This window comes from Heterostelium album, assembly GCF_000004825.1.
Source record: "Heterostelium album PN500 unplaced genomic scaffold PPL_scaffold8, whole genome shotgun sequence".
Classification (NCBI taxonomy): Eukaryota; Evosea; class Eumycetozoa; order Acytosteliales; family Acytosteliaceae; genus Heterostelium; species Heterostelium album.
The window spans coordinates 1,854,418-1,864,640 of record NW_008805070.1 but is presented as its reverse complement, the minus strand read 5'-3'; the positions used below and the strand labels follow the sequence as shown (position 1 = coordinate 1,864,640).

The following is a 10,223-nucleotide window of genomic DNA, read 5'->3' as shown; positions in this document are numbered from 1 at the left end:
TGAATAAGAATATGAATGTGGTTGGTAATTGAATAAAAAAAAAATACTCTAATAATTACTATTATTATTATATTCAAATTTAATTATCTGTTGGTGTTGAAATTGAAAATTTAAATTTTGCGGGTGTGTTGTTATGATTGGTGGTCTTTTAAAAAAAAAAATTAATAAAAGAAAAAACAATTGTTTTTTTGATTTTTTGTTTTTGAGGTTACTGGGTTAAAAAAAACCCCTATCCAAATATATAACACCATCAAAAAAAAAAAAAAAAAAAAAAGGAAGTTGTTTTAAAAAATAAAAATAAAAAATAACAAAATTAAAATAAAATAGATAGACTATATTTGATTAACTTTTTTTAATTATTTTTAAATAAATATAAATAAAGGGTCGTGTTAGTTGTGTGATGTGTGTTCAGTCTTTCGAAAAGGTTTTGTGGTGTCGTCTTACTTTCTACTTGGTTGGTTGTGGTATGATGTGAACATTTCTCCTTTCCCATCTAGATATACATATTTCATCATCACCCAAATTCACAAATTTATCTGATTTTTTAATATAAACAATATGATGAAATATAATAAAGCTGTGTTTTAAACGATGATAAGCATTTTAATATTGATATGTTAGATTAATTGATTGATGAATTGATTGATCATTCCCAAAAAAAAAAAAAAAACTTAAAACAAATTAATCAATCATTCAATCAATCATTCAATCAATTGAACTTTTAAAATACTTTTTCTTAATTAGAAAATGATTGATCGATATTAATCAATTTAAATCTTGATGTTGTCAGCTGACACCACAGATATTGTGTCTTTTGATGGTTGGACTGACTTCTTTTTGTTTAATTAACTTATTTTTAAATACTTTACTTTTTTTTTTTCAAAACTATTTTACATTTTTTATTATTAATATTATTATCATCATCTAATTTAGTCGACTTTTAAAACAACTCTACTTCTACTTCTACTACTTTGTTAAACTGTTTTGTGATTTATATCTAAAATCATGAGAGTAGAGTTGAATGGTAAATCATTAACATTTATGGTGATGATGTGGTTGTTGCTGCTGCTGGTGTTGTTGTTGTAGTTGTTGTTGCAGAGTTTGTTAAGGTTGTAGTTGGTGGTCTTGCTTTTCCTGTTTCCTATAAAATGTTTTAATATTATAATTAGTAAACATGTTCATTTAATGATTGTTTGATGATGACGATATCTTACTCTATAATAAATAGTATCATAGGCATCGGATTTAAGATATTTGATTAATACTTCTGGACCACGCTTTGCTTCGTCTTCGAGTACCTTGTTGATAGGGTTCAGTGAAATATCGATCTTCTCGAGTTTCTCGATGCGACCGAGTGTTGGTGGAATCCACTCGATCTTGTTGTTGACGACGTTGAGATTGCGCAGTTTGTGTAGTTGTCCGTACTCCTGAGGGATCGCTGTGATGACGTTGTTCGAGGCGTTGAGGAATTCGAGTTCGGTGCAACGCGCGAGTTCCGCTGGCAACTCTGTGATTTTGTTGAACGAGATGTGCAACTCTTTCAGCGTCGAGATCAGACCGATCTGACTGGTTACCTCTGTCAGCTTGTTGTACGAGAGATCCAAGAAGAAGAGATGATTGAACGATCCGAATCCACGTGGTAACGCTGGTAACTTATTAATACTGAGATTCAATGTTTCCAAATTTGTCAACTGTGTAATTTCATGTGGTAACTCTTTCAATTGATTTTGGAATAAACTTAAAAATGTTAAATTTCTAAGGTTACCTATAAATTAATTATAAATACATATTATAATAATTAATAACAATATATTTTATATTCGTTCTTCTGTCACCTGATATATAAATATATCACATGATAGATATAAATATATCAAGCTGACAGAGTTACTATAACTTACCAATGGTTGATGGTAATTTTCTTAGTTCATTTCTACTGAGATTCAAATGAGTCAGAGTTTCGACGGTACCGATGTTGGGTGGTAAATCTTCTATTCCTTTACCTGTTAAATCGATCTTTATTTCCTTATTCTCCTTTGCTTTATCGAATGCTTTTGAAAGTTTAGCTCCCATCTTTTATACTTTATCTTTCTTTTCTATAAAGTTAGATAGATAAATCAATCTTTGAAAATGATCAAAAATAGTTTAAAAAATAAATAAATAAAATAAATAAAAAATAAATAAATATGTATATTTACAAATAAAAAAATAAATGGGTATGGTTTTTTTGTCACAAGTGTGGGATTGATAATGATCATCACAAAATTCTTTTTTTTTTGTTTTTCATTTTTTATTTTTGCATAAATATGGGTTTTAAGGGTAAGTTTGGCTATTATTAGAATAATATGTGTAAAAGAGTAGAATAATACAATTAAAATAAAATAACAAAATATATTATTAACTCTAATTAAATTCTAAATTTAACAAAAATAGGTAGATTGATTTGATCAAAAAAAGTTAACTTTGTTTATTTACATAAAATTTGTGATGGTTTTACGTTTGGATCACGAATACAAGTACCTGTAGAAGGACTACAGATTTGTGGATAACAAAGTAAACCCAATCCAACTACATCCAGAGTTTTGCCGACTGGACATGTAATTTCAGTTGTTTCACATCCGCGTTGCGTGCATACATTCTTTGTGCACGGGTTATTGTCTTCACATAGCGCGTTGTTTGGTGTGTATGTACACCCAGTGGCAGGATCACATGAATCTTCAGTGCAAGCAAAACCATCATCACAAACCACCGGTTTAAAAGAGCATTCGTCAGAGGTTACATTGCAACCGGTCGAAGTCGAACACATTACACTCTTTCTTGGAGTAAACACATCCTTTGTTATTTACACATCCATCGTATTTCTTACATTGTTTAGGTTCGGTTTCACAGAATCCGATTCCACAACGCACCTTGTCAGCCAAAGATACATTCAAGAGAGTAACTAGAAAAACTACTAAAACTATTAATAAAATATTTCTCATTTTTTTAATTATGATATGGAAATTGAATATGAAAATGAAATGAATCAAAGAAGATAAACAAATTTAATTTATCAAATATTTTATTAAAATTACCAATAATTATACAATTAAAAAAACCACTAAATTTTATTACACCAATTGTAGAAATGTGTTTACCAGATTTCAATAATATTATCAACGATTTCTATGATAATATTTTTATCTCCTTATTATTTCAATTGTTCTTTGTAAAGTTATAACAAAAAGTATATATTTTACGATTTGAAATTATTTTTTTTTGATAAGAATATGTTTTGAGTTTTAGTATCTTTTTTGGTAAAAAATAGAAAAATCAAAAAGTTATTTATTTCAATGACAGAAAGAATGACAAAGATTTTGATGTGCAAAATAAAAATTGATAGGAGAATTAAGTATCTTACAGACATTATGTATTTAAAATAGTACTCTTTAAAATAATATAAGTTATTTCATTTTATAGGTTGGGTTTTTTTTTGCAACTTGTTTTGTATTCTCTCATTATTTTTGCGAAATGTTCACACAAAAGCTGTTCAATAATTAAATTGCAGGGGATGAGAGAATACAAAAATATAACATGGTGGTTTTTACCCACACTTTTTTATTTGTTTTGTTTTTGAAAACGATTTTAACATTTTCGTTTGATCTTGAGATTATAATTGATATTTTTTAATTAAATATTACTATTTTTTTTACATACCATTTATAAGTTATTTGTAAATTGATTTATAATTGTATAGCAATTTTTGTTATTTTTTTTAGTTTCTTTTATAAAATCAATAATAGCAAATCTCCAAACCTTTTTTTTTTTGACATCATTATTTATTAAATGTTGATATTAATGTAAAAAAAATCTCATAATTTATATTATAATCAACCATTTATTAAATTATTTTTTCCAGTACTCCTTTTACAATAAGAGTCACACCAAAATAGTGTTTGCAAACATTTTCCTTTTTATTTTTTATGACAACACACCCACATATTACAATGGTCTAATGAAAAACATGATTTTTTGGGTATTTAATATGCTTTTGTCAACAATTTTTTTTTCAGAGTTTCATTTTTTACGATTTGTCCCATATTAATTTGGTGGGTGGAATTTCTATGATCATTATAAAATAAAAAAATAAAGAGATAAGAACAAACTATAAATATTGTATTTGAGACTTTAGAAAACAAAATTATTAGTTAAAACTATGATACAGACTACTTTGTGTTTAGAATAAGTACATTTTTACAATTGTTTCCACATCCGGCGAATGGGAATGTGTATGGTGCCCAGAAGAATTCTGTGGTGAACTTTTGTGTTCCAATGAATGGCGTCTCATAAGTCAACTCAATGAATGCACCTCTCCAACCACCTTTGGCTGGTTGTTCAATGGTGGCTATGTAGATGTTTGGGTCGGATGACTCTGGAACTACAGTCGGTAGAAAAGTAACATTCTGTGGTTGGCAATCCGGACATGTATAGAGACGCCAGTCACGCTTGGTGGTAGATGCACTATCAGCTGCATACAACAATACAGAAGTTGGTCGTTGATGTGGTCTAGCTTTTGACAATCCACTGGAAAGTGTATTGGAATCTCCGAGAATCAGAGTAATGGTTGTCCGGTTATTAGAGAGGTCCGGTACCACTGTCCATTCGAAAGTTGGTAGTGGCGAGTTGAAGGCAATCGATTTGTAGTATGAGGTGACATCACTGACAATCTGGACGAATTTGTATGTCATTAGGTGATCGTCGTTCGGTATGATACGCTGATGCTTCTCACCAAGTAACTTGTCAAAGAAATACACTGAGGAATCGGGAATGAAGAATTGATCGGATACTGTGGAAACGATGTACTTTGGTTTGATTAAACCACCTACGTACATAAGTGGATCGATTTCCGACGCCAGAGAGTGGAACGGTTGCTTATTCAACTGTGCAAACAGATTTTCGTCAAAGAAACTGTTCAGAATATATGAGAAGCCACCGTATGCACGAAAATGATTATTAAAGTTAGTCTCCATATTCAGGATTGGCAGAATAACTGGAATCAAAGCTGAGATACGTGGATCAATGGCAGCTGCCAACCATGCAGCCCAAGCACGCTTACTCGAACCGCCAACAACGAAATCGGTAACACGATGTAAAAATGAATGTTCACGCAAGAAACTTTGAACAACATCGATCGACTTGACAACGGCACGTGTCATCGGGTAGAAAACGATCCAATCTTTCTTTGACTGGTTATTGAAGTACTCACGCCAACTATGAGCAATTATTTCATCCTCTGTCAACATTTTTGTTGAATTTCTGAAACTGATTGGTTGGTTTGGATTTTGATAGAGGAAAGCTGTGATCGATCCAGTATTAAAACAGATATGCTCGGCCAATGGGTATATAGAGTGGTTGGCGGATGTTGAGTAGTCACCGTTTTCGATCCAAAGGAAAGCTGTCTCGGTTTGAACGACATTGGGAATACAAATGAGAAGCCAATGATACCAAACTGGATTGCTAGTTAATTCACTATCTAACCAAGTTCCAGAAGTATAATTTAAAATATAGAGGGTATATATTCCTTTATCTATCTTTGAATGATATTCATAACCAAATCTATATAATTAAAATAAGATTTTTAATTCAGATCTATTTATTTTGGCTGTGAAAAATAATAATATTACATACGATTCATCTTCTTTATAAACAAAATCCTCCAATTCTCTGGTCGATAAAGATGTGGAAATATATATTACTAATATTAATAATAAAATTAAACCTATCAATTTAGACATGAATACAGTTTTTGTCCAATCTAATATAATAGAAATATAATATTAATTTTTTTAGATTTTTTTTGAAAATAATTCGTTTTATATGATCTATATATCTTTCATTTTAGTATTGGTTGTATAATAAAGTGTTGTCTTTACAAAGCAATGAAGAACAAACACCATTCTGTTTGTAAAAAACAAATCATTTATGATCATTTTAGTAACTTTGTAAAAATAAAATAAATAACTTTCCATTTATTATTATTATTAAAGCAAATAATAAATATGGTTTGGAAATCCTTCAAATCAAACTAGTTTCATATAACTTGATATTAATTTATTATTTGGTGTGGTTGTTCCACTTTTTATGGGGGGGGGTAAAAACAATGATCATTTTTTTTGTAATATTGTTTTTATTTTTTGACAGCATTGTAATCAAGTAAACTTCTTCATCATAGTTATTTTAATCTCCGATTTATCTAAAGGGGAGCAAGTCAAAAAAACACCACCTTTGTGTAATAACCAACAGAAAATAAATGAAAAATAGTTTTTTTTTAATAATAGTTTATCTATTATAGGTTTTTATTGTTTTTTTAATTCATTACTATAAATAGAAGATCTTCATAAAAAAATATTTTTTAAAAAATGTACACTATTATTATTTACAAATACTGATTTATTCTCTAAATTATTTAAAATTAATTAAAATTAAATTAAAATTCTAAATCCCTTTAATTGAATAAGTATTAATTATTAAAAATTCCACTATAATTGAAACTATTTAAATAAAAGTAGTTTCTAGATCAAAATTAAAAAAGTTATTTTTTAAATTATATTTATAAGTAAAGAAATTTCTAAAAGAAATAATGAAGTTCCCACATCACAAAACAAAAAAAAAACTTTTTCATTTATGTGATTTTTACAATCTTTACTTTTTGTTTCACAAAAATTTTTTTTGTTTATTATTATTTATTTTATTATAAAATAATAATAAAAAAAGAAAAACAAATCTATAGTAATTGTGACTTTAGAAAAACAAAAATATATTAGTTAATTTACTATTGGAATAACTTAGTTTATATTTATAATAAGTACATTTTTACAATTGTTGCCACATTCGGCGAATGGGAATGTGTATGGTGCCCAGAAGAATTCTGTGGTGAACTTTTGTGTTCCAATGAATGGCGTCTCATAAGTCAACTCAATGAATGCACCTCTCCAACCACCTTTAGCAGGCTGTTCAATAGTAACTGTGTAGACGTTGTTTATATCTGATGACTCTTGTACAACTGTTGGTAGAAAAGTAACATCTTGTGGCTTGCACTCTGGACACGTGTGAAGACGCCAGTCACGCTTGGTGGTAGATGCACTATCAGCTGCATACAACAAGACAGAAGTTGGTCGTTGTTGTTGTTGTTGATCATTGTATCCATTACCACTATTACCATCCCCGAGAATCAGAGTCATGGTTGTCCGGTTATTAGAGAGGTCTGGTATGACTGTCCAGTCAAACTTTGGTAGTGGCGAGTTGAAGGCAATCGATTTGTAGTATGAGGTGACATCACTGACAATCTGGTCGAATTTTAATAGTATGGAGTGGTCATCGTTTGGTATGATACGCTGATGCTTCTCACCAAGTAACTTGTCAAAGAAATACACTGAGGAATCGGGAATGAAGAATTGATCGGATACTGTGGAAACGATGTACTTTGGTTTGATTAAACCACGTACGTACATAAGTGGATCTATTTCATGTGAAAGAGAATGGAATGATTGAGAATTCAACTCTGCCAACAAACCTTCGTTTAAGTAGCTGCTAAAAGCATAGGAGAAACCACCGTATGCACGAAAATGATTATTAAAGTTTGTTTCCATGTTTAAAACTGGTAGAACCACTGGAATCACAGCTGAGATACGTGGATCAATGGCAGCTGCCAACCATGCAGCCCAAGCACGCTTACTTGCACCACCAACAACGAAATCACTAACAAGATGACACGATGAAATTTTACTAAGGAAACTTTGAACGACATCCATCGACCTGACAACGGCACGAGTCATTGGGTAGGATGCGATCCAATCTTTCTTTGACTGGTTATTGAAGTACTCACGCCAACTATGAGCAATTATTTCATCCTCTATCAACATTTTTGTTGAATTTCTGAAACTGATTGGTTGGTTTGGATTTTGATAGAGGAAAGCAGCAATCGATCCAGTATTTGAACAGATGTGCTGAGCTAATGGATGTGGAGTGTAGTTGGCGGATGTTGAGTAGTCACCTTTATCGTTCCAAAGGAAAGCTGTCTCGGTTGTAACGACATTGGGAATACAAATGTGAAGCCAATGATACCAAACTGGATTGCTAGTTAATTCACTATCTAACCAAGTTCCAGAAGTATAATTTAAGATATAGATGGTATATCCTACTTTATCAATCTTTGAATTATAAACATAACCAAATCTATTATAAAAAAAAAGTGTGTTTAATAAATAATTTAAATGTATTATACTATAACCTAAATGTTAATATATTAATACATACGATGGATCATCTTTATAAATAAAATCTTCCAAATCTTTGGTGGATAAAGAAGTGGAAATAAATATTATTAATAATAAAGATAAACTAATCAATTTAGACATTTTATAAATCTTTTTAGAAGACAAATGAATTTTCATGAAGATAGTTTTGTCCTATTTAAAGAATTCATATTAATAGGAATATTTAATAAATAAGTAATACATGTAGATGTATACTATAGCTGGCTTGTTAACTCTGTTTTTGGTAAGATTGTTTCGAGGGGATAAAATCACAATCTATTCCATTTAAGTTATAAACATTTATAAACATTGTAGCCAAAACTCCATACAAGTTTTTTTATTATCGAGATATATAGATATCAATGTATTCAACAATTTGTTTTTAAAAAAAAGGGAAACTTTATTAAAAAAAAAATAAAAAGATTCACTTTTAGGTAAATTGAAATATTATTGGTAAAATGTTTTATTTGATCTTTATTTTACATTAATGATATAACAAGTGTGGAAATCATCCTTCTATCCAATTTATTTCCAACAAGAAGTAGAAAAAAAAATAAAGTAACTTTTCATTCCTTTTTATAGGGGTAAAATTTATTTACTTTTTTAACACTTTGTAAATATAATATATAAAAAAACAAGTTAACATATTTAATTGCAATCTCCGATTTATCTAAAGTGGAACTACATTCATATTTAGTTAGTTAAATTGATAGTTCAATCTACCAAATGATTAATTAAAATTAGAAATTGCAGATTTAAAAATGTACATATTTATTTGATTTATTTTAGAACAAACCATTAAAAATGTACAACCAACCACCAATCACTCAAAGTAGGAATGATCAGAATGTATTGCAACATTTCAGACTATTAATATTTGTCTCCTACAAACCAACTCTTTTACAGTCATATTTACTTCAAAAATAAGAATTTTTTAAAATTTGATTGATGTAGATGCACATAAAAATCTGTGAAATCTATCATCTTTTAAAAATGGATGTGATTGATCGTATTCAATAGAATATTTGTAATTACCATAGTAATTACCACCAAATGAATAGATAAAACTGGACATTGATGATTCTTGATGATACATCAAGTATGCAAATCGATCCAAGGCAGGAATTGGATTAAGATTGATTGTTTGTTTGGTTTCAACATTATATTTAATGAATCGATTGTTAACTCTGTCGTGTATAAAGAAATTTCCATTGCTATCATGACATGCCGAGAATGGTGTAATGTTAATATGATATTCTGTTATCGTTTTATCTGTTAAATCGAATTTAAACATCGAATTTAGTTCTTTGTACGATAGTGAATATAATGAGCCTTTGAAGATCATTGTTGATGTCTGTAGACTAAATTGATCGGGTAATTGATGATATCTTTCGAATTTCATTGTTTTGATGTTGAATCGATCGATTCTATTTGAGCTATGGCCATTTACTAAATAGATATGATCTTCACCATTATAACAAACTGATATTGCATATCCACCATCGACTCCATCAATATCGCCAATATATTCCACTGATTTCGATCTAATTGAGAATTTCATCCATTTGTTTTGATTTTTCTCACCACCGAATATATAGATATATTCACCAATTGAAACCATTGATGAGGCTGTATTTGAAAAACTATAATCTACATTGAGTTGTTCGATTGAATTGTTTGATGTGTTGATCAATGTTGCTCCATTTGATATATGTGTTGTGAAAATATATGATTGTTTAATATCATTGTTGTTTATTGTTGTTATTAATGGTTTTATTGATGATGATTCAATTCTTTCAAGTTTGTTTGGTTGTTCGGTCATTGTATTCTAAGTTCTTTGGATCTAATATTATGATTATTAAATCAATGATTTGAGTTGTTTTACTATTTTAATTGTTATATATATATGAATGATAAATATCCGATAAT

General features: G+C 29.3%; 2 protein-coding genes across 2 annotated transcripts; both read right to left on the bottom strand.

The window, feature by feature from the left end:
* Positions 1 to 1,039: 1,039 nt before the first annotated feature.
* Positions 1,040 to 2,073, bottom strand: PPL_08377 (leucine-rich repeat domain-containing protein; the record flags this gene model as incomplete). The annotated part of the gene is made up of 4 exons (XM_020579194.1): positions 1,040 to 1,141; positions 1,215 to 1,298; positions 1,575 to 1,765; positions 1,902 to 2,073. The coding sequence occupies 4 exons, from the start codon at positions 2,071 to 2,073 to the stop codon at positions 1,040 to 1,042; spliced, it is 549 nt and encodes a 182-aa protein (XP_020431033.1).
* A 394-nt stretch (positions 2,074 to 2,467) lies between these two features.
* PPL_08376 (uncharacterized protein) lies at positions 2,468 to 10,116 on the bottom strand (the record flags this gene model as incomplete). The annotated part of the gene is made up of 8 exons (XM_020579193.1): positions 2,468 to 2,812; positions 2,847 to 2,959; positions 4,238 to 5,595; positions 5,668 to 5,794; positions 6,857 to 8,214; positions 8,296 to 8,447; positions 9,187 to 9,209; positions 9,330 to 10,116. 8 exons carry the CDS (start codon positions 10,114 to 10,116, stop codon positions 2,468 to 2,470), a joined length of 4,263 nt encoding a protein of 1,420 aa, XP_020431032.1.
* Between the last annotated feature and the right edge of the window lie 107 nt (positions 10,117 to 10,223).